The sequence below is a fragment of the Phocoena phocoena genome, chromosome 18 (genome assembly GCF_963924675.1).
Source record: "Phocoena phocoena chromosome 18, mPhoPho1.1, whole genome shotgun sequence".
NCBI lineage: Eukaryota > Metazoa > Chordata > Mammalia > Artiodactyla > Phocoenidae > Phocoena > Phocoena phocoena.
In genome coordinates, this window is record NC_089236.1 from 703,504 (window position 1) to 728,999 (window position 25,496).

General features: G+C 39.6%; 1 protein-coding gene across 3 annotated transcripts in view; it reads left to right on the plus strand.

Moving 5' to 3' along the window:
* LOC136137438 (zinc finger MYM-type protein 2) overlaps nt 1–25,496 on the plus strand; it is a 62,876-nt gene that overhangs the window by 21,440 nt on the left and 15,940 nt on the right. For all 3 annotated transcript variants that reach the window (XM_065895789.1, XM_065895787.1, XM_065895788.1), the window contains 8 exons: nt 315–386; nt 5,503–5,653; nt 6,112–6,227; nt 8,983–9,099; nt 11,005–11,155; nt 13,431–13,603; nt 20,655–20,820; nt 21,473–21,507. In XM_065895789.1, the coding sequence (XP_065751861.1) occupies nt 315–386; nt 5,503–5,653; nt 6,112–6,227; nt 8,983–9,099; nt 11,005–11,155; nt 13,431–13,603; nt 20,655–20,820; nt 21,473–21,507 (981 nt within the window). The remainder of the gene's footprint in view (nt 1–314; nt 387–5,502; nt 5,654–6,111; nt 6,228–8,982; nt 9,100–11,004; nt 11,156–13,430; nt 13,604–20,654; nt 20,821–21,472; nt 21,508–25,496) is intronic.

Genomic DNA, 25,496 nt, shown 5'->3' on the forward strand with positions numbered 1-25,496 from the left:
TAAGAGAAATATGTGATTTTTTTTTTTGCAAGGTCTACTTAGAGGTGAGTCAAATCTAAGGGTCTGTTTTTAATTCTTTATTTATCTAGTTACTATTATTTTTCTATAGGATAATTATAAAGTTATGATATATAATATTCTGTAAGCTGGTCAGTGGCACTGTAGGACAGATAGGCATTTTTAAAAGTTGGAACGAGGTTGTAAGTCACAAAACAGGTAATTAAGACTCAACTTTTATAGATTGCTTGTTGACCTTTCGATCTAGCAGCCTTTCTTTATATCTTTTTATAAAGCCTTTTAAAATCTTTTTTTAGGTAGGTAGCCATCCAAGCTTTCTGAAGGAGGTTCGTGATCACATGCAGGACTCTTTCTTAATGCAGCCTGAGGTAAGCAGGAGTGTGGCTGGGGTTAAGGCCTCGACATGACATGCTCTGCTACTGCCTTTATTGTGTGTCTGAAAAATCGTGTACATTTTGAAGTGTATTAACATTTATGGACTTTAAATATGTCAGATGATGATTATTTTCTTACTTTATCTCAAGACCAACGAACTTTCTCATTTCACTAAATTTTACATGTGTTTTCTTGTGTGCACTCATTTGCTTTTAGGTATTTATGTTATTAAAAATTATTTTAAGGGGCTTCCCAGGTGGCGCAGTGGTTGGCAGTCTGCCTGCCGATGCAAGGGACACGGGTTTGCGCCCCGGTCCGGGAGGATCCCCGATGCCGCAGAGTGGCTGGGCCCGTGAGTCATGGCTGCTGAGCCTACCGCAAAAAAAAAAAAAAAAAAAATATATATATTTTAAGATATAGATTTTTTTTTTTTTTTTTGTGGTGCGCAGGCCTCTCACCGTTGTGGCCTCTCCCATTGCAGAGCACAGGCTCCGGACGCACAGGCTCAGTGGCTATAGCTCACGGGCCCAGCCCCTCCGCAGCATGTGGGATCTTCCCGGACCGGGGCGCGAACCTGTGTCCCCTGCATTGGCAGGCGGACTCCCAACAACTGCGCCACCAGGGAAGCCCTAAGATATAGATTTTTAATGCACAGTCCTTGACCTCAGTGGGCATTTAAAAAAATAATAAATTTGTTTATTTATTTACTTCTAGCTGTGTTGGGTCTTTGTTGCTATGCACGGGCTTTCTCTAGTTTTGGCGAAGGGGGGCTACTCTTTGTTGTGGTGCACGAGCTTCTCATTGTGGTGGCTTCTGTTCGTTGCAGAGTGTGGGCTCTAGGGTGTGCGGGTTTCAGTAGTTGTTGCACGCGGGCTCAGTAGTTATGGCTCGTGGGCTCTAGAGCACGGGCTCAGTAGTTGTGGCGCACAGGCTTAGTTGCTCCGCAGCATGTGGAATCTTCCCGGACCAGGGCTCGAACCCGTGTCCCCTGCATTGGCAGGCGATTCTTAACCACTGTTCCACTAGGGAAGCCCCCAGTGGGCATTTAAATATAGGATATAAGAGTCCTTCTCTTGTGCCTACCTGAAAGAGGGGGGGAAAAATCCTTTTTTTCAAAAAATGTTTCCAAATCTATGTTCCCATTAAGCCACATGAATAAATTAGGACTTGAATAATAAATGTATACAATTAAGAATAATTATAATTGTAGTACAGTGATCAAAATAAGGAATTTTATATTGATATAATACCACTGATTAACCTATAGACCTTATTCAAATTTTGTTCATTAATGTCTGTTATAGCAAATTGAGGGAAAAAAATTGTATAGCATCCAGTCCAGGATCATAAGCCATTATTTAAAAACAAGTTTTTTTCAGTTTCTCCCTCTGTTCTTCTGAGACCCTAATTCCAGGTGTATTAGAGTTCCTGCTCCTGTCCCATGGTCACGGTGGCTCTATTATTTATTGAGGTTTTTAAAGTCTTGTTTTCCTTCTGGCTTCATTTTAGAGACCTTGTAATGTGTCTTTAGTTTTACTAATCTTTTCTAATCAACTGTTAGTTCCATGTGGTGTATTTTTTGTCTTGGACTTTGTCATCTCTAGAGGTTCCATCTGGGTCTTTTTTATGTCCTCTATTCCTGGCCTCATTGTGTCCATATTTTTCCTCCATGAGTATATCAGCGTATTTATCATAGTAGCTTTTTTAACATCTTTGCCTACTATTTTCCTGTCTGTCCTTTCTATATAAAATTTCTATGTAATGAGTTATACAGTTGACTGAGAGTCAACTTGAGTGAATAAAAGAAGTATAAGGTTTACTTGAATTTATCTCTTAATCTTCACTTAGTATAAAAATTAGTATAATAGCATGTCATTGTTGAAGTTTTATCACTATCCCCCTCTCCACAGGGTTCTTCACTATTTTTATGCTTTGGACTCCCTTGGTAACATGGTTAGATGGTTTCTCAGCATGCTGTTAAATGCATAAAATATCTATGATTACAACTAGAACCAATTATTCCAAATAGAGTTATCAAAATATTTTAAAAATTTTGAAATGTGATATATATATATACTGTATTAATGCATTGTAATAAGGTATAGTGGTTATTAACTATAATGTTATTTATTTATTTATTTATTTTGTTATATAATGTTTTTTGAAGTAATGTTGGACATCAATGATATATTGAGCCACCTGCCAGTATAAGATAAAAAGTTGGGGATTTTTGTTTTAGCGGGTTCTGCTAAAACTAATGTGGTTTATTACCTCTAATCAGAATGAAAAGAAAGCTACGTTTCTGTTAGATGTTAATGAATATAAAGATAATAATTTTTCCATGTGATGTCATGGACCTAAGTTAGTTTTCAGTTGTATCTGGATGTGGCCAGGAAGTCAGTTCTGTGCAGCCACACTTGTGCCCATTTCCTAGATTAGATTTGCAGTAACAAGTCCATCAAGGCTTTGTCTCTTGAGCACCTACCCTTGCCGTCCACTTGCTTGGTTAAAAATGTAGTAAATGAGATGTTTTACTTACATCTAAAAGGAAAAATTAGGGAGAAGTTTTAGAATCTTGTGATGGTTAATTTTGATATTCACGTGGAGCTGGTTAACATGAAAATGTAAGGCACCTTTTTTCAATGAGTAGACTGAAAATGAGCCCATTTGCCGCAAACTCCCCATTATTTTTTCGTTTTACCTCACCAGTGTTGTTTCTATCACATCTACCTCATACTTTTTTTTTTTTACTGAATTTATAATTTATTTCTTCCCGTGCCTGAATGGGGAATATAATAATTGTGAATTTGTTCCGCTTGATTTTGTTCCTTAAATCACTCAGTGCATATTTATAGGGTGCATGAAATTTAAATATGATTACGTTGTTTACATAGGAAGCAGAGAAAACGTGGCATGACAGCATATATCTTTTTTTGCTAATACTCTCCCGTTAGATGGGCCTTTTTGTTGTTGAAGTAGTGGCAACTGTGAAAGTGGCTGTTAAAGTGTTTTCAGTGTTAATGATTCTGTTTTTCTTAGTTTCACACAAAACTATTTCTCAGTGGGGACCAGTTGCTTAGCTTCTTGCTTACTTGACCCAGATCAACTGGTCTACTTTTTATGGGTACGTCTTAAAACTTACTAATTACTTAACCATTCTGGCAGTAAAATCATTGTCAAGTTGAAGGATATTTCTAATAAGTTAAAAAATCTAGTGCAAGATTAGAATGGATGATTGGACCTCATTTATATCTGTAAAAGAATTCTTCATAGATGCTGCTCTGTGGAGGTCTCACATCCACCTGCTGGGAGCTGCTTTATTTTTCTCTCTGTAACACTGTGATACAATGGCAGGTGTCCTGATATTTTTAGTGTTCCTCATTTGTACTGTGGTGCCAGATTCTAAACATTCTTTTATTTTTCTTTGTTTTATTGATGTGTTTTCCTTGATACTTCTTCCTATATAGATAAAATTTAAATTATTATATTAGGCCCCAGGAAAACATGTTGTCCTTCCAAACAAAACAACAGCCTTCTCCTCTACTGTCCTGAACATTGGGAGAGTCATAATCAGACTTAATAGGTTTGCAGTTATTCTTATTTTTTCCGTGTTAGTATCCTTTTGCTATTGATAAGTTTTTCTTTTTCTTCTCTTTTCTTTTTTTCTGAGCGTATCAGAGCTTGAAGAATGAGTTGGTTTCCACTTTGAAAAGTAAAACTTACGGCTTCCTTTGGGTGACGTTTAAGTAAATAAGGAACCACTAGGAATAGAACACGCGTTCCTGGCATGGAAACAGCTGTGTTTTCTCATGACTTTTATATTAATTGTATGCTGAGAAGGCTTTTTCTTTTTTTGGTGTTGATGTTGCTTTTGGCTAATGTTTTTACCTTCAATTTCTTATTTTATTTTCTCAAATCCTGTGACATTTGTGAAATTTATCCATGCAGTTTACTCATTTTTTTGTTATTTTTGGCCCGATTGTCGTCTTCCCTGACATCTTTTATTCATCCATCCATGGAACGTTGAGCACTTCTTATGTCATCATATTGTACTAGGTGGTGTTGGGTGCGAAGATGCGTGAAGTAATCTAAACATGTGGAAAGACGGATGCTCAAATCCCTTCTATAAAATGACCTTGCGTCTACGAATGCGGAGGACTGACTGTACGATTACTTTGCATCGTGACGTGTGATATTTGATTTAACTGATTATGACAGTTCTGTTACAGTTCAGGAAAAAAATCAAATACAAGTTGCAATTAAAGGCTTGCTTTTACTTTTGTTTGATTTCTAATTGTGACTATCAAGTTAATTTTTATTTTTATTATTTTTATATCAAGTTAATTTTTAAATGCAAACACACCAGTTCCTCTGAATTGTATTTTTGTAAGACTGTCTATATTTCAGTGATACTGCTTTTGTCTAGTAATTTCCAAGCTGCACCTCCTTTGGCCTTTCCTCCTTTGGTTTTACCTCATTCTCTGAATTACATCAGGGTTGGCAATATTCACCTTTGATACGATTGACTTTATTATTACCTATTGACTAATTATTAACTTTAATAACCAAAAATCATTTTGAATGAAATTTTTTTAAATTAAAAAAATGTTAAAGTTTTTATATTTTATTTTGGTTGAGCGAGGTTTTAAATGTAGTAGAAAGGTGTTAAATCAGTTTTAAGAGAAGTGTCAGAGTGCTTGGGACAATAGCAGCTCAGCTCTGAAGGAGGGTAGTTGTTTGATTATTAGGACTTATATTTTGTAGGTTCATTTAATTTCTTCTGTTGCATGACAAGGAGGTGTGTCATCACTGTGAACAGAAAACACCGTGCCTTTCTTACATCTTCAGTTTCTACTTATATGTAAGGATTCTATTTAATTAATAGGGCAAACCACTGTTTTTGAAGGAGACTTAGCTTAGATCATGGTTTTGTTTGACTCTAATATAGCTGCATTGCAGTTAACACTTTGCATCAGATGAAGATTTCTGACCCACTAAGCCTGATTAGAGATGAACAGAATTGTTTTGCAGAGAGAAAAAGTATAATGAAAAGTACAATATTTTGTTCTAGTTAAATTTTTAATTTTCTTTTTATGTTTCAAATTTTAGAAATATGGAAAACTGACCACTTGTACTGGCTGCCGAACACAGTGCCGGTTTTTTGATATGACTCAGTGTATAGGTCCTAATGGGTATATGGAGCCTTACTGTTCAACTGCTTGCATGAACAGTCACAAGACAAAATATGCAAAGTCACAAAGTAAGTCTCAGGCGTTTGGACAGTTAAAAACTTCAGTAACGTTAATAATTTCTTAACTACTCTTTCTCCTCTGGCTTTCATTTTATGCTCACTTTTAACTGCATAATTGGTTTATTTTTATTACCACACTAAACTTTCTTAGTGCAAACTTGAATGGTTTTGATCATTTAATTTTTAAATTATTGGTGAAGTTCTGTCCATGTCTGTGTTCCTAACTAAAATTGTTTTTCCATCCAAACATTATCTAAAACTGAGATCGTTTCATGTATCTGTGTATGTTTTAGAGATAGTATCAGAGTCTTCTTTTATGACAGTATTTTTTTAAGGTGCAAATAATCTCAGAAATTAATAAAATAATATTTACATAAAGTTTCATTAAACTATTCTCAGGTCAATTAAGATTTTTAAAAAAAAACTTTATTTTATAAAAAATCAGATATGTACTTTTTCTCTTCTAGGTTTGGGAATTATTTGCCATTTTTGTAAGCGAAACTCTTTACCTCAGTATCAAGCCACAATGCCTGATGGAAAACTGTATAACTTTTGCAATTCCAATTGTGTGGCTAAATTCCAGGTTTGTTATTTACTTTGCCTAATGCTTCCAATAAAATACACAAAGAACATTAGCGGTGTAATATATTTCATCTTTATTCAATGTGCTGATTTTTACATATTTTGTGTTGAGGGTCAAATTGGAGGGTAGAGATTCTGGAGTCAGAGCAGAGGTAGCTTCACCAGCCCTCTACTTAGCACAGATGCTCGAAATTGACTTCTTATTGTTATTTATGATACAGACTTGGAAGGAAAGTAAATTTTAGCTGTCAACCTTTAAAACAAAAGGGTAAGTAGTCTAGCCAGCAAAATCAAGTTGATTCAGAGTAGCCGAGGAGGCGGCACCACAGGCAAGTCTGGAGACTGAAGGGCGAGATTTGAGCCCGGGGTAGCTGGAGGAGGGCCAGCGTCCCAGGTGGGGCTGCTCATCGCTGGGTTGCTGCTGGGTTGCTGCTGGGTTGCTGCTGGGTTGCTGCTGGGTTGCTGCTGGGTTGCTGCTGGGTTGCTGCTGGGTTGCTGCTGGGTTGCTGGGCAAGCAGGCAGCTCTCCTCCTGCTGGTCTGAAGTTAGCCGCCCAGCTTCCTGGCCCCATTTTGAATGAGGCTTTTCTTGATTCGTTTTCACATAGTGTCATTGACCTCAGTGCCTGCCATGCAGTTGTTTCTTAGCAGATGGTTTGAGTAGCATCTGACTTTTACGGGTTCTCTTTTATGTTAAGTGGATGGAGGATGTAGGTACACTTATCCCGGAAGTGACAAGCGTGCACGTTTTCTTCATGTATTAGAAACTTGCTGTGGGACTGGAGATTGGACTTGTCCTGGTCGGCCTTCGTTTCATTCAAGATCAGCTTCGGGGAGACATTTTCCGTTTCGGTCAGTGTAAAGAAGAGCTCTCTGACATAGTTGTCAGAGCTGGAGTATGGATAGTCTCAGGACAGGACTGCTGGATGTGTTCAGGTGTAAGACGGTTGACCAGTGAGGTGGAGTAGTTGGGGATTCAGCATGAGTTAAGTGGTTTACCTGATGTGTATGAAATTTCAGGGTAGATTGAGTTCATTCATCCAACAGCTGTACCGTGTTGCAGGCACTGTGCTCTAGTCAATTGATTTAAATTGAAAATGCGGTCTCTTAACTACCTTAAATTGAGGTAGTTTGAATTCAGCCAGGGGAATGTTGTTTTTGTTAATAGTTATACCTTGCCTGAGCTTAGGTAATTAACCACATTCAAGATTAAACTTTTCTTTTGGAAGTTGGGATGTGGCCACTGATAGGTCCTGAGAGTGGTAAACATTGCTTTCGACTTGTTGGTTCTTCTCAAAACAGAAATTAAGGACTAAGGATTAATTATGGGAGAGGAGGACAGTGTCTTTGCTGTTTGTCAGATTTTTAACTTTCTTCCATTTTGATGTTGGGTAAACTGAAATGTTAATTGAAAATGTTTTAACTACATTTTCATTTAATTGAAACTTGTATTGCCCATCATTTGATAAGAACATTTGTGTATGTACATTGTATATTTTAAAGAAACAATTTACTCTTAATTCGGAGGAATGCATCCAAGATAAGCCTGTAGGGCAGCCTCATCACTCTGTGACTGCGCGAAAGTACAAAGTTGACAAATAGAAGAGCAGCATTTTTTCTTTATCTTAAAGTAGACCGTAGATCGTGAAGTTTTGTGTCTTCCTTAGATGTTTTTCCATTTCATAGTAAGATAATAGGATAACATTTCATTTGTTGTGAAAGGATAATTAACTTTAACGGACTTCAGTTTTTTGGAAACACTAAGGGTATTGTTGCTGGGTTTTATTTTTTTAAATAATTCATTCACCTGGTAGTTACAGTCTTAAATATGCGTGTTTTCTTTCTTTTCACAAATTCTCATTGTGTTGTATGATGTTTATCGAAGTTTTAAAATGTTAAAGGTTTTTTTCTCCCTCCATTGCTGCCTTGAAAAATTTTGTACTATTTCATACATTCAACAGACTGTATGTAATATGGATTAAAGAGTGATAATTAAATATCAGCATACTCATCACTCAGGTTAGAACAAATTCCCCGCGCGTGCCCCCACCCCACCCCCCACCCCCCCTCCGGGCACGCTGCCTGGCTCCCCGACCAGGGACTGAACCCAAGCCATCAGCAGTGAAAGCGCGAGTCCTGATCACTGGATCACCAGGGAAGTCCCAGAACAAAACTCTTAAAGCCCACGTATGCTTATATCTTTTTCTACTCTGTACATCGTTCTAACTCTTAAAAATGTAATAAAACTAAAATAAATTTCTGGCATCAATACCAGTCTGTAAAGCTTACCCCCCAACTTTGTTTAAAAACAAGTATAAAAAGTATTAAAAGGCTATTTTCACTGATGGACTTGGAATGAAAATGATGGCAATAATGCAACAAATCATTAGTAAATTAGCTACTAGAGGCAGAACTAGGAGCTAGGTTCTTTTGTGTTTATTTACTAGTTCAGAACTTGGTGAACTGACCTCACTATTTGCTTGTATTTTCTTAAAGAAGAAATCATAATTGAACTTTATGATTTTTTTTCCTTTTCCGTATTATTTTAAATAATTAGTAGTAATCATGTGGTAGAAAATGAACTTAGCATACTAGTATTTTTAAAGACAAAATTCAGAAATGTAATTTTATACGTTGAGGAAATAAGTATTTAAGAAAGATAGGTACTATTTTCCTGGACGTCGTTGATATTTGATGGTGGTCACAAAAAAAACCTAAAATCCACCTCAGACTTGGTGTGTTTTGTGCTTTGTTTTAGGCTCTCAGCATGCAGTCATCTCCCAACGGCCAGTTTGTAGCTCCAAGTGATATTCAGTTGAAGTGCAACTATTGCAAAAATTCCTTTTGTTCAAAGCCAGAAATCCTGGAATGGGAGGCAAGTCCTATTTTGTTAATGTATGTTATCTAGTGCTAAAATGAAAGTCTGGTATAGTAACTATGACATTTCCATTTGAGAACCTATTTCTTAGTGGATAAGGATTCGTTTTTCCGATTTTGTGATGATTGGATTATTTGCTTTTTTTATGTGGGAGTAGCACCAAGAAAGGATCTGGTTTTTTTTAGGTCAAACAGAAAATTATTGAAGTCATATCCACAATATATTATGTTCATAGTAGTGCACAGAACGTCATTTTAGCCACATACCTGGGGTGTCTTTTGTTTGTGCAGTGTTGTTCCCATCTCCTTCCCCACCCCGAACCTTTATAAGTATTGTCTGTTAACTGTAGTATCTTACATTGCCTTATGTTTACCATGTTGTCATTTACAGTTTTATAATTGTGTTTTAATAAAGGAATCCTAATATAAATTTTATTCTCCCTTTCTCATCACTCTTTCCTTCACCAGTTTATTAATTTACTTTGCCACGTCTTTTTGCCATAGCAGAAACTCTGAGCATTAATGTTTGGTTCAGTAAGGGGGCAGTAATGAATGGATGGATGGATGGGGGTGGGAGGAGGATGGGGCAGGGTGGCCCTGTCTGGATGCTGCTGCTTGAGCAGTGTTCACCTTCGGCTATTCTTTCTTTCCATGTTTTCAAGGGCATGGAGTATGTAATAAATGGTGTACAAGATGTAGTGCTAACAACAGCTGCCCTTGAGCCAAACTTAATAGTGGCTCTTGGCAAATCCCTCAGTGTCTGAGTCTTAGGCAGAAGGTGATCCCCAGAACTGGACTACATGATTTCTAAAGTACTTCGGCAATCTGAAATTTTATTATTTAGTCCCTAGAAAATTTTTTAGTTTTGTAATTGTGTTTGGTGCTGTCTCAAGAGCATTTAAACCAGTCTTTCTTTGAGACTGTTGTCAGCACCCAGTGATGAGTTTTAGTGACTGTTACCGTCTTTAAATCACAGCAGGAAGGATGTTGAAGGCCCTGAAAAAACAGAAACAAAGTTAAATCATTTACCTATTTAATGTTACAATCCTTAGCAATACATTTCCTATAGGCCACAGACATCCAGTTTAACTAATTCACTGCTGCATTTAGACATAGCTCCACAAAATTCAATACCATTAACTACCCTAAAATTACTCAGTGAAAGAATAAAAGTATAAGTATCACTAAGACAAGATGGCAGTCTGGTGTTGCTAACAGAACTGGAGAAATGGGAAAAGAAAAGCTGCCGCCCTTTCCTGGTCGGCTGGATATTTGAGAAGTAGCTCTGGCTCTTGTGGATTTGGGGCCAGGAGAAAAAACTAAATAATTACTAACCTTGCTGTATTCAAGGGAACCAACTCAGTCTCACACTTGGCCGCACACCGTGTGATGACCCCCAGTCGAATACTTTACCCATAGTAGGTCTGTCACTGTTAAGCTGTGGTAGGAATGCGATCCAGTCTGCTTGACTGTACTCAACAAAGAATATTTCTCTCTTTTTTTTTAAGAATATTTCTTTTTGAGTGAAAATGGTATGATTGTCATAGTTCTTATCTTTTTGTAGCTTATCCATGTTGTATCTTCCATTGTTTTCTTCCCATTTCTCCAGTTCTGTTAGCAACACCAGACTGCCATCTTGTCTTAGTGATAGTTATACTTTTATTCTTTCACTGAGTAACTTTAAGGTAGTTAATGGTATTGAATTTTGTGGAGTTATGTCTAAATGCAGCAGTGAATTAGTTAAACTGGGTGTCTGTGGCCTATAGGAAATGTATCACTAGGGATTATAACATTAAGTAGGTAAATGATTTGACTTTGTTTCTGTAAAAGTGGCTTGTGTATTTCTTACACTTGTTCTTGAGGTGGATGTCGTATACTTACAAGGTTCCCGTTGTGCGTGTAGAACAAAGTGCATCAGTTCTGCAGCAGGACTTGTTCAGATGACTATAAGAAGCTGCACTGCATAGTTACGTATTGTGAATACTGCCAAGAGGAGAAGACTCTTCACGAAACAGTGAATTTCTCTGGAGTTAAGAGACCTTTCTGTAGTGAAGGCAAGTGCATATACAGTGTTGTTCATAACTTTCTTTAATATTTAATGTTAATTTTTTGCCAAAATATTTTCAAAATATGTAACTACATATGTTCAGAGTAGTGGTACAATTTTAGTATAGCTGAAAGAAAAATTGAGTTAGCTTTTCTACTGTTACATTACATGTATTTATAGACCTCTGGGCCCCAGGGTGTTTTATCTCTAAGAATTTGGTAACATGTTTTTCCATTACAAGGAAGCTTTGAGAATAAACTAAAAGCATTATCATACCACGTTATTTCTAAACAGACAGATTGTGATCTGAAAGTTGATTTTCCAAGTGGATTAGAATTATTTTCCATTGGCTTCATTCCCTGCCCGTTTACTGCCTAGTCTACAAAGGTATTCAGTATACCAGAAGGAACATCACACGAGGCATTACTACAGGCAGAAAAGACTTTTAGGTTTTCAATTTGGGATGCCAGGGAGACACTGGCTTTTGTAATAGTACATTCAGGAATTCTCTTTCCTCTCATTTATACTTTTTGCTGCTTTGGTGCCAGGCGGCTGATTAGAAAAATGAAGTTTGTTTTTCATTCTGATTCTCCAGAGATAGGAGCCAGGATTGTAGCTAAGGGTTTTGGGCTTTTTCTATTTTTACTTTTCCCCAAATGTCCTATTCTGCTCTGTGGCTCTCACTGTCTGTTCTTTCTTTGGCCCCAGGCACTGGACTCCCAGCTTTCCTACCTGCTGTCCTCTTCAATTATTTTCCAGTTTTGTTTTTTTTTTTCCCCTTCATCCTGGATCCACTTTTTCTATCGATTTCTACCGCTAGTTAGAGGCAATAAAAAGGTTGGAAAATCCTAAAAGCAGTAGGGAATGGCAGCAATATCAAAGGATTATTAGTCCATTCAACAAGTGCCTCCGTTTATACATTAAGCATTTCACACTTGAGGTCATGTCTGCAAGAGGGTACTGCTGTATCACAGCAGGCATTCCTATTCATGTAGGCTCAGTCCCCCAGATGAAAAGTAACCACGTTTACTGTTAAGATTGCAGCTATAATGAAAAGTGACATAATGTTGCATTAAAGACATTGATTCTGAATTTAATTTAGCTCTTTTACCTGAATTTTTGTGCAGTGATTCACAAAGCAGAGTGCCTTAGTGCTGAGGGCTAGCGCACATAGCATTTGGATTATGTGGATCTTACTAAAGTGAAAGACAAGTTGCAACAAAAAGATAATTGACATTAAAGAACATCATTTTCAATTGGAAGGACTTTCTGGGCAATAAAAGGTTAAAAAGGACGTCTATTTTTTTCCTGTTTAATAATATATTTTGTGCTTTCTCTAACTGCACCTAATTCTCTGCTGGAACCTGTCAGAAATAACAAAACATGTAATACCTGGTACTACCATCAAAACCTAGTTAGAAAGATAAAGCTAATAAAGGTAAAATATTAAACATGTTTTAAGATATAGTTCAAAGTAACAGAAAAGAAGCCATAAGGACAGTTCATAAGTAATTGCCAAGTAAATTACATAGGAAACAGTTGCAGTCCCTATTAAAGGATGGGTAGTATTTTGGTAGATACAAAAGTGGAAGCAACACCAGAGTGGAAGGTCATTCTTAAGTGCACAGCATGAGTAGACGTATGAAGGTTGTTGAATCCTTTATAGAGATGTCCTAGGGAATAAATAAGATTTAAATGTAAGGACCGTTAAAATAATGCATTGATATAGTTGGGAAAGGAAGTGTTTTGCTTAAAGAATAGAATAACAACATGCTGTTTTTGGACAAGTCATTAAACCAGTTTTACTTCCCTGAAGGTCCTTTAGGGTGACAGAGATGGGTGAGGCTAGAGAATTGAGCTAAAATGCCTGCTTAGCTGAATGTATCTTTAAGTTTGCTCATTGCCTCTCAACAGTCTCCACTTTTCATTTCTCTAAAATGCCCATTTGCGGTGTGTTTGTGATACTTAAGCAGGATTATATTGGATTATATTTACACAGAGCAGGTACAACAGTTTTGAAGTGTTACTAGACTTGAAAGTCTTAGAAAATGAATTATTTGAACCCACACCATATCTAATGTAATATTCCATGTTCTGTTTTAGTTTTCACAGGCTGATGTTGATCACAGTAGATTTCACAGTTTTGATCAGGATAGAAAGAGGACTGTGTATGTGAATTTATAAACACTTTCTGAAGCCAGTGGTACTCTGTTTGACCTGTAAACTCTTTCTTACCTCAAAAATGAGTTTTTGTTTTAATAATGAAACCTTATATTTCTCAGGCTGCAAACTGTTGTACAAACAGGATTTTGCAAGGCGTTTAGGATTGAGGTGTGTGACTTGCAACTACTGCTCTCAGCTGTGTAAGAAGGGTGCGACGAAGGAGCTGGACGGCGTGGTGAGGGACTTCTGCAGCGAGGACTGCTGCCGGCGGTTCCAGGACTGGTACTACAAGGCAAGTACCGCCGGCCCCGTGGGCCCCCAAACTGGAATGTATCTGTATTTTCAGCAGTGTAGTTTAACAAAATGGATTATTTATCTAAAATTTGTCTCACTAAATAGAAGTGTTTTTGATGAGTACTTTATCAATTATGAACATTGGCAGGTAATTGTTTTAGATACTTAGGATGAGTTTTTGTTTATTTTTTTCCCCTAAGTCCATAGTTTATAACAGGGTTCAATCTTTTTTTTTCTTTTACACATTTATTATTTATTTATCTATCTATTTGGCTACGTTGGGTCATTGTTGCTGTACGTGGGCTTTCTCTATTTGCAGCGAGCGGGGGCTACTCTTCGTCACGGTGCACAGGCTTCTCATTGCGGTGGCTTCTCTTGTTGCGGAGCACGGGCTCTAGGCGTGCGGGCTTCAGTAGTTGTGGCACGTGGGCTCAGTAGCTGTGGTGCACGGGCTTAGTTGCTCCATGGCATGTGGGATCTTCCCGGACCAGGGCTCAAACCCACGTCTCCTGCATTGGCAGGCAGATTCCCAACTACTGCACCACCAGGGAAGTCCCCAAACATCTTTTTAAATAAAGAGAGGAGCAAGATACTTTCCAAGTTGTTCTAGGCTAAGGTTTTGCTGCACTTCTAAAGTTACTTCACTATTTTACTGTTATTTCTGACTACTTTAAGCCCTTGAATTAAGGTTCACATTTTAGAAACACACAGCACAAATACTAACACACTGGAGGCTGCGTCCCTTTCCGTCTGAAGCAGCACCTTGTTACAGACAGATGAGAAGTCACTCAGGAAATGTTACTTTGATGGCTCTAAGCGCTCAGTTTCAGTTTAGCACACAAATATACCTTTTCCTCCACTGTTGAGGAGGTTTTATTCTTAGAAACTGGTTTTGGATGCAGGTATTTAGTGGACACAGATGTGGAAACTCCACTTTGTTCTTACTGTCTGTCACCCTTTTCACCATTTGCTTTGCTGTTTGAGACAGAGGTTGTTACCGTGTGATACTGAGGAACCCGTGTCATTAGTTCATCATACAGATTTCTGTCCCGTCGTATAATTGTGAACTCAAAACTTCAGTTCTTTCAAATAGTCTTTCTTGGAGGATATTGTTTTTTGTTCACAGCATGTGGACTGTATTTCTCTGTTTGGCTTCTTTCTTTGATTCTTCCTGTTCTCTTTTATATTACTTATAATTAAAAGAGAGAAATCTTTTGGTTTCCTCTTTTTTCTTTTTTGGGAAGCAAAGAAGTGTTCTTTGGCAAAAGACCAAATTATTCTAATGTTGCCATTTGTTCCAGTTTCCTATTTAAAGGGTAACTGTAGCTAATGTTTTTATAAGTTCAATGATGAAATTTCAATGAGGCAGTGCATTTCAGAAAGTTCGTTAAATAAGTAGTGACAATTATCTGTTTATGTTTAATGTCAGTATTCTATACGTTAAACATTTTTATTATTCCTTGTCTTATTTTAAACCCCACAGATCTTTGTGTAATGTATACAACAGCATTATTACAAACTGTGCTAATCGGAGGAGTAAAGACACATGATAGGAATTGGTAAAGCAAGCAACAGCGATGATTTTTAATGTAATCAATAGGATTACAACCTTCAAAATGAGGAAACAGTTGCCCCTCCTAATGAATTGGGCCCTGTGTGGAGGCAGCCAGTGCTGAGTCAGAGAATCCCTGTGTTCTGTGCTTTCTGCTTGAGCAGCGTCTTTTCTGACATTTCTCATGAGTCCCCTTATCCACTGCTACCATTACATGGTCATCTTGAAAATGTGTTAAATTGAGTCCCAACCAAATTATGATTTTTTTTCCTGACCTTCTTTCCCCTTCCACTTTTTAAATTTAAGAACTCAGAATTTTAGATTTTAGTTCATTAGAAAATGTGACCCATAGTCTATAAAAAGTGCCTCATCAAGGAATGTTTACAACGAGAGCAGCCAGCCCAGCTGATGCCGCCACAGAGGAGCACACGCCGTATTTACCTAGAGTCTCAAGAGCTTTACATTTTTGTTTGTTTAAATTTAAGTATTTGATATTATATTTTTAAAATTAAAAATATTTACACCTATGTTTGTTTAACTTGACAAGACATTTTGAATAATCTGTGTTTTCCGGCCTGTAAAATGGTTTGCTTTTGGATTTAAAATAGAGGTTAGTTAAATACTGTCTCTTCAAAATTAGAATACAAAAGCCATTGAAATCATGCAACCAAAAAACGCTGAGAATAAAATTAATGTTTTTTTCTTCTCCCAGATAACTCTTTCGAAGGAAGTAGGTTTTACTTTTCCTCAAAGTTAATGTTTCCAGGCATAATGTGAAACCAGGTGGGAGGATAGTTCTTTTCATTTCTATAAGTTTAAATTTTTTGGAGAAAAAGGATTTAGTATTGTAATACAATAAAAGCTAGGTGTTTGACATACGGTGAAGATAATTCAGAAGTCCCACTGTTTCCCAAGAATACTTTCATAGTACTTCTTAATAGAACTAATAAGCTTTTCTTAAACTTTCTTCAAATTACAGTTTTTTAATACAGGCTTTTTAAAAAAAAATTTATTTATTTTTGGCTGCGTTGGGTCTTCATTGCTGCGCGCAGGCTTTCTCTAGGTGTGGCGAGCAGGGGCTACTCTTCGTTGCAGTGCGTGCGGGCTTCTCATTGCAGTGGCTTCTCTTGTTGCGGAGCATGGACTCTAGGCGCGCGGGCTTCAGTAGTTGTGGCACGTGGGCTCAGTAGTTGTGGCTCACGGGCTCTAGAGCGCAGGCTCAGCAGTTGGGGTACACAGGCTTAGCTGCTCCGTGGCATGTGGGATCTTCCCGGACCAGGGCTCGAACCCGTGTCCCCTGCATTGGCAGGCAGACTCTTAACCACTGCACCACCAGAGAAGCCCTAATATAGGCTTCGATTTGCCTTAAAAACCAGTAGTGAAGGGTGACAGTGTTAAATTCTTCAGTGCAAATGCCCCAACAGTCGAACAGCATGACTGGGCTGTAATCAAATTAATACTTACATTTTAATAAGCCTTATTCATAAAAGGATACCTGAATGGAAAATGTTTTGGGGCTTCTATGTTTTTCTTTTTTGTCTATAAACTGCCAGAAATATTGATTTTAGAAAATCATTCATTGTTTTTGACATGAAGTTTCTAAAGGAATTACCTAATATTCTCGCTTTAAATGTACCTTTGGGTAACAGAAGAATTCTTATCACTTGAATGCTTTGCATAGTATCCAGTGCCCAATCTTTTATTACTGCATTCTTTTTTTAAATAAATGACTATTAAAATTCCCTGTTTCATTTTGTTCGTGGTTCCCCGTTGCAAAATTAGGTCTGATTGGGGAAGTGGGCAACAAGAGGGTGGAAGGTTACAAGGATGTGTATACATCAACCCAGACTGTCCAAGACAGGTAAGGGGCTGTGTCAGTGTAGGTCCAATGACCTTTCCTCAGTTACTGCAGAGGAGGCTCCTGGATTAGCTGAGCAGTTGGATTAAGGTTTTTGAATTGAGTTTTGTTAGTACCTGCCTATTATTTAGATTGTTTGAATCAGTAACTTTTTTTTTTCCCTCCTCAAAATAATACACAACCCTTGATTTTTCACAGTGACAGGAAAACCACGAAGTGTTTGTTAAACCAGAAACGTGACGCTGTAGGAATGTTAAGCTTTCCTAAGAGTCCCGTCTCATGAGTAGGAGGTAGTGGTGTTGGTGTTGGTAACAAATGATGGGCATTAATGAGATTTTCCATTTAGCATGGTTCCAGACATTTTACCAGGAATTTGTATGAGTGGCTGCAAAAGGAAAAAACAAGCCAAAAAATAAGAGGTTCACAACCTCTAAAATTTTGATTATGGTATTAAGCTTGAATTAGTATTGAGTTCTATTATTATCCTTTTTCCTGAAAAAAATACATACATATTTTGTTGCCATTTGCAAATTAGCACTAATCTTGCTCCTTTTTTTTTTTAATTGAAATCATCTAAATTTGTTTTGAACTTCCTGGAAGAAAGGAGCTTAAAGTGTTGTTAGGACAGAATTCCAAATGTCTATAATTATAAAATAATGAAGCGATTTTATTGTTCAGATTCTTTGGGTGGAATGTGCTTGGTTGTAGGCTCTAGGCCTATTAAATTATTGTGTAAGTGGAAATATTACCATATACAGAGAGTCAGCACAGTACTTTTTATACAAATACAAATTGTATACAAATTGATTTGGGTTTTACATGTTACACTGAGAACTTTCTTGCAGCATTTTACATGTTAGGATTTTTATTTCTAGTTATTCATATTAACTCATTTGTTTTTCCATTGTCTTTGGAACTTGGTGCACTAAATAAAGCCTTGGTTTTGACTTGGACTGTCTGCTTTGAATCCTACCTCTGCACTTTGGTATTTGGCCCTAAGAAGTCACTTACTGTATTGGGACTTGAGTTTCCCCGCCCTGTTGTGAGGCTTGTGGAATGGAGAGGGCAGCCTGGCCTTTGTTTTCAGGTTCTCATCTTCACTTTTGCTGTGTTCTCGACTGTTTAGACTCAGTTTCTCCCGTGGTGCTTTGGCTTTTCTTTGAGTATAAAGTATAAAAAGAAAAAAAATCCCGGAAACCTGGAGCACTTAAATGATTATTTTAAAGAACAGTCTTTGCTGGTGAGAGTTTTATATAGGGACTTCTTTTTACTATTGAGTAAACTAGGACCTGGTTGATAGTGAGTGCTAATGTTACTGAGATTACCATGTTATATTACCAGCAGTATAACATCTAAGCTCACAAGTTTTTGGACAAGAGATGCGATATTGGCATCACTTAATAGTCATAATTTATACTGCAAATCTTCTTCATTGGTTTAACATTTATTTGGCAGGAGAAATCCCTGACCTGGAGAAATAAAGTGCCTGTGTTCTAACCCTGGGTGTGTATGTCTGTTACATAAGACCTGTTTACCCACACAGCCCTTTGTTCATGTGCCAGCCAGGAATTTGTTGTAGTGTTGATTCATGGGACTCCTGTGGAGACATAAAGTGAGTGGTTTCGGGCTTCCCTGGTGGTGCAGTGGTTGAGAGTCTGCCTGCTGATGCACGGGACACAGGTTCGTGCCCCGGTCCAGGAAGATCCCACATGCCACGGAGCGGCTGGGCCCATGAGCCATGGCCGCTGAGCCTGCGCGTCTGGAGCCTGTACTCTACAACAGGAGAGGCCACAGCAGTGAGGGGCCCGCTACCGCAAAAAAATAATAATAATAATAAAAAAAAATAAAGTGAGTGGTTTCCAAACCCGCAGTATAAAAGTCTAGGTGATTAGAGCAGTGAGGGAAAGCTACAGCTGTGACTGTTACCACCTATCAAGTACTTAATATTTACTGCTTTGTCAAAACTTCTAAGTTGGTGGCTAAATTAAAGGGCAATTTTTAAAATTGCAGTAATTTATTTCTACTGTAAGTAGGTTAAAAACTTAATTATGGGGCTTCCCTGGTGGCGCAGTGGTTGAGAGTCCGCCTGCCGATGCAGGGGACACGGGTTCGTGCCCCGGTCCGGGAAGATCCCACATGCCGCGGAGCGGCTGGGCCCGTGAGCCATGGCCGCTGAGCCTGCGCGTCCGGAGCCTGTGCTCCGCAACGGGAGAGGCCACAACAGTGAGAGGCCCGCGTACCTCAAAAAAAAAAACAAAAACAAAATTATGAAAGGTACTATATTTGAAATTGTTATACCTTTCGGCCTACTCGTTGATCAAGATGTTAAGAATTAGTGAAAATGGGCAAAATCTAGGTAAAATGGAATCTCTCAAAAATCTGTCCCTAGATTAATTGATTCACCATCATAAAGTATAACTTCTTATGTATGAATTTTAGTTGGTTTTATTTTGCATATTAAGTTGTAGACTAGTTAGGGCTGATTGTTTTCCTAGATGTAGTTCACATTTGTGATCTTAAAATATAATTGTTTTTTAATTAATTAAACACCGAGTGTTCTAAGACATGAACTTGAAGTTCTTGCTATTAAAACAGTATTGGGGCTTCCCTGGTGGCGCGGTGGTTAAGAATCCGCCTGCCAGGGCGCAGGGGACACGGGTTCGAGCCCTGGTCCGGGAAGATCCTACATGCCACGGAGCAACTAAGCCCATGTGCCGCAACTGCTGGAGCCTGCGCTCTAGAGCCTGTGAGCCACAGCTGCTGAAGCCCACGCACCTAGAGCCCGTGCTCCGCAACAAGAGAAGCCACCGCAACTAGAGAAAGCCCCTGTGCAACAACAAAGACCCAGTGCAGCGAAAAATAAATTAAAAAAAAAAAAGTATTAAAGCCCTTCAAATTTATTATATTAAACTACTGAAACAAAACATTTCAAATTAACATCCATGACTTTCTCAGCATAAGAGCTGGTTTCAAAATTATTCTGGTCTGTACAGTTGTATAAATGGGTCCATTATGAGCTCAGTTGAACCTGGGAAATCTGTTCATTAATCAGAGATTTTCAGTGTAGCATGATTGTGGGAGACTTCGACCAGTATATCATTATGGCTCTCAAAATTATTTTGTAATGTTAAAATGCATTGTACCGTGACTTCCCTGGTGGTCCAGTGGTTAAGACTTTGCCTTCCAATCCAGGGGGTGCGGGTTCGATCCCTGGTCAGGGAACTGAGATCCTACATACCTTGGGCCAAAAAACCAAAACATAAAACAGAAGCAGTATTGTAACAAATTTAATAAATACTTTAAGAATGGTCCATATCAAAAAAAAATCTTAAAAAAACATTGTACCAATTTGGTCTACTACCACTGTTCAGATTTTTTGGTTATAGCCTGTCTTTGTAATGCTGGTCTTTGACTTCTGGTAAGTATAGAAAGGGATTTTGACAATTAGGTAAATTGCTACTTTTAAAACTTTTGTGGATTTTACTGTATGTTTATGATACAATTTTATTTTTTCTTTATCTGACATTGTTTTATCACATTTGACAACAGTCATTGAAATGTCTAGAAATCTTGTAAAATACATGTCTGACTTTTTAAACCTTGTCGTGAGATGTCTGACACCTTCCTTTTGTCGTCAAGGCTGCAAGGTGTGACTGCTGTAAATCTCAAGGCACCCTGAGGGAGAGGGTGCAGTGGCGAGGCGAGATGAAACATTTCTGCGACCAGCACTGCTTGTTGCGTTTCTACTGTCAGCAGAACGAGCCCAACATGACAACCCAGAAAGGACCTGAAAACTTACATTATGGTATGTGATCGTTTAGGTTAGTAACTTGAAAAACCTGTAAAGCAGTTTTTAGTTTCAGAGATCTGGATTCAAGGTAACGATAATAAGCAGTTGATTTCAAAGATGGTTTAAGAGCAACTTCCGTAGTTTCCCTGGGTGGAAGTGCCTTCAGTGATGTTTCTGTAGATGTACTGCTTTTTATTTTATTCTCTTAAAAATGTAATGCTAGTTGAAAAAAATAGAGTCTACTTGGGGGTAGAGAGCAGCTAAACAGAATTATAAAAAAAAAATTGTAAAAAAGTTGATCTGCCTATCATGTGTCACTTGCAATTTTAAATGAAAACTATTTTTAGCAAATTGTATGTGCTGGGAGTAGGTAGGAGAAACAAAGAAAACCCTTTAGACTTAATTAATAATTGAGTTAAATCTAAGAGCATAGTATTGCTCCCAAAGCAGTGTATACTTTCTGAGGGGACAAAACGGGGAGAGAGTTAATTCCACTACTTATCTCTGTATTTCAGCTCTCAGATCTCATATTCTTTATTTGAAAGAACTTAAAATATATTTTCTTCAGTAACTATTTTAAAAATCAGTAAAAATTAATGAGAGATATGGATTTAGAAAATCCTGAAGAAAGTGATATTTGTCTTATTTTAAATTTGTTTGTTTTTAGATCAAGGTTGTCAGACGTCCCGAACCAAAATGACAGTAAGTATTGCTTAATAAGTAAAGTGCTAAATACTGACTTTCATCATGTGGGGAGGAAAAGTAATTAGTCCGTTTTAATCTGATTGTAATAATAAAAGATTTTTTTACTTTCCTCTGTTGAGACAGTTGAAGCATTCATATTGTGCTAAGTTACCCGATATAAAAACAGGTCCTTTTCTACCTGCTAAGGAATATAAAGGTGAATTAATTGTGGCCTTTACCCCCATTGGGCGAGATAGACATATAAGTACTTGCGTTGAAGCGCTCATCCCAGCTGCATCTTAAGGGCAGTAGCAATGGTGCGTTTGAAATGGTTGAGTGTATGCGGTCCTGGCAGCTGTGACAAGACTTCTGAACAGCTGAGTAGAAGGTTGCCAGTGGACGATGAAAAGTCGGAGGAATAATAATGTCCAGAGGTGTGCATGTTTGGCCAAACTGTTCACTGGGGCCGAACTTGGAGGGACCTGAGGGGGATCCTGGGAAGCGGGAGGCAGGCCGGGCTAGCAGATGCCCCTCAGACAGGTCTGGAGATCTGTCCTAGGGGCCAGGCCCTGGGAGTTTGTAAACTTGAAGAGTTCTTCCATATGCTTTCTCCTGGGTTTTTTTCTGTTTTCTTTTTTTTTTCTGTAGTGTTTTTCTTTCTCATAGTGTAATACATCAGATTCTGCTTTTACATTAGCATTTCAAGGCTCCTGTGGGCTGAAAGTGGCCGTTTCTGTATAAAAGGAGCCTTGCACTGAACAGTGGGCTGGCCCTCTTGTGCCCGCCTGCAGGAGCCACCCTGATCCCAGGGGCTTCTGTGGGAGCCATTTACCAGCATCAGGGTGAGCCTCTGCTCGTGTGTTCCTGGGCAGAAGGAGTTAACCAGCTCTGGCTACAGATTGGAATTACCTGGGGAGTTTTCAAAACCTTTGGAATACCTGGGCTCCAACTCAGAACTTCTGTAGTTTTGAAAAGTTCTTTAGGTGATTTTAACATGTAACCACAGTTTAGGATCTCTGATGTAGATGAAAGGTTGGTGTTTTTATATTATTCCATTCAGTGTTTGTTTTTGGCGGGGTCTTAGTTCGCCCACGCAGGGCTCAAGTGGAATGGAAGTGCAGAGTCCTAACCACTGTACTACCAGGGAATTCCCAGCTTTTGGTTTTGATGTTAATAGTTAGAATCCTAGACAAGTTAAGAGTGCTTTTTTCTTTGCTTTCCTCCCCTATCTGTTCTGCCCTTGTGGTAATATATTTTTAAGTCAGATAATTCAGGAGTATTCAGCTGAATTGTCAGATTCTAACCAGGCACTTGATCCATGCTGAGGAGTGTAAAGATGATCACCCCCTGTTTGGCGTCTGCATGCAGCCGTAAGGCAACTCCCAACCTTGTTTCAAAGCTTTGACCAAGGCTTCAAGACACCCTTCCGCCCGCACAGAAGCAGGTACTCTTCTCCTGCAGCAACACTGAGGCCACCTCATGGGACCGATGGAAGGATGGGCCTTTGCAGCCATCACCTCCTGTCACGTAGAGCCCCTCCCACCTTGTCCTTGGATGAGAGCTCAGCTGTAGAGTTTGGGGCAAGTCACTTTATGGTTCTTTGTGTGACTTTCCCCTTATCTGTAATGTGGGCATGAAGACAGAACCTCATCGGGGTCGGTCACCAAGAGCGCTGACCCATGGGGCAGGGTGTGTGGTGTTGGGAGACATAGGGCCTGCATCGGGGAAGCCACTTGAACCCTGACTTTAGAACTCTTCTCTGTCACCTCCACTGGGCTGTACAGCTTCTGAGCCTCAGTTTCCTCATCTGTAAAATGGGAGTGAGAAAACACCTACTACCCCTTGTGGTGCTGAGAGGGTGAGAGGGTTAAAGAATTCATTTCATCAGGTGTGTGACTTTGGTGCTTTGCATAGTGTCCTAGTCCGTTTGAGCTACTATATATTGTATAACAGGATGCCATAAGCGAGGCAGCTTACAAACAACAGAAGGTATTTCTTCGAGTTCTGGAGGCTGAAGTCTGAGATCATGGCTCCAGCAGACCTGGTGTCTATTGAGGGCCTGCTTCCTGGTTCCCAGACGGCCGTCTTGTCGCATGTCCTCACGTGGGGGAGGGGTTTTTTGGGGTCTCTTCTATGAGGGGCACTGATCCCATTCACAAGGGCTCTGCTCTCATGACCGAATCACCACCTAAGGGTCACACCTTCACATGACATCCCCTTGGGGATTAGATCTGAGTGTGAATTTTAGGGAGACATAGACATTGTCTATAGCTTATAGTCCCTGGCCATATAGCAAATACTCAAGAGGTGTGGTGGCTTTCGTCATTATAATTTTCATTATTTGTGGTCCTTCAGAATTTATCATCAGTAGGTATAGATCCTGCCTGTTGACCAACAGAAAAGTAAGAAGCGTTATCAAGTGTCGGTTTTTACCAGGTGGCACAGCTTAGTCGACATGGTGCCCTGTCGGCAGAAGGATGAGTAACCTAGGATGTCTGTGACTTTGACCCCTGGTTCATAAGGGGGTTCTAGAGTATTTCCCAGTCCAGACCCAACCTCCCCAGGTTTGGTGTGTAGTAGACACTCAGTAGCTGGTGTTAACTGTTCCTCCCGCTCTACAGTTGAGGAACTTGAGGCTCAGGAGACCCAGTGACTTGCCTGATGTTGCACGGCGGTGCCGTCAGACCAGCCTCCGTGGCACGGGGTTGGAAATCCTGGTGAGCGTAGAATGAGCTCACACGGGACCAGCCCCCTTGGCCATGAGCATGACTTGAAACTTAGGAGAGATCCACTGTGCACCGTTTTTTATTAGTACCCTTTCACGTTTGTGAATTGGACTGCTCTCTAAGATGTGTCTGTCACCCCTGAATCAGTGCCCACTAGCTGTCGAGGTCACGTGCAGACCGTGAGTGTCCAGGGGTGTGGGCCCCTGGGGCTGCTTGACCATCTCCTCTCAGCTTATGCTTTAAGCAAGTGTCCTCTTCACAGTCTGACGAGTGCCAGTGTTTCCTATTTTTGTGCTTTGTGTTGGTGATTTTGCTGCTGGGTTAAGCACCAGAAAGTGCTGTGTGTTGGGGGACCCATGTGAGTTCAGTTTCGTGGATGAACGATATGGTTCATCTATAAAGAGTGATAAGAAATCCAGCGTCTGTAGGGCTAAGGTAAACTCTAGTGCGTGGGGAAGCTGTGGGAAAGATGGTATGTTGACTAAATTTGTGGATTTGTGAGCTTATGACTGATTACAACACAGCACAGTGACCAGCAGTGTGGTGAGACTGTCAGCTCACAGCCGGTCACCAGGATCAGGGAAAGGGTGGCCTCTTTGTGCTGGTGCTGGCCCACTCACATGTGAAAAATGCGGGTCTTGCAGGCCCCGGTGGGTTCTGCAGGGGGTTACGCAGGAAGATGCAGGTTGGCTAGTTTGCAAGGTCATTGGTAAAACGAACCTATCGAATGCAAGTGGGCTCGAAGCCCTGACTTGAATCCTTCTGAGACTCTGTGTCCTTGCTCTTGGGCCAAGGCCAAGGGTGACCAAGTGCAACCCTCTGGTGCGTAGAGCCCCAGACCACGAGCACTTAGAGGGGAACCTAGCCCGTGTGCCCGTATGTGGGGTGGGACAGAAAAAGCAGGGGTGGTGTCCGAAATATTCTGGGGTTGGTTTCGCAGCTGCATCATCCTAGAAGTTGAACTCAGCCTCCAGAATGAAAACCTTGAGCCTTCGGGTTTTGATTACCGGATGTTAGCTATTGCGGTGGAGGACTCAGAAACCACCCCCAGACGCTGAGTACCCCTCTCCCTCCCCCTCCCCCTTCCCCACCCCCAGCAGGGCGCACTGGGCTTTCAGGGCCCAGTTGCAGCGAGGATGCCGGGGACGGGCTCCGCCCGGCGCAGCATCAGGAGGCCGCTTGGGAAATGAGTGGCGTTGGAAGATGTTTGACGAGACTGTGTGGAAAATGTCCGTCTTTGAAGGTGTTACAGAAAATAAAAAGAGGAGCGTTGAAAACATG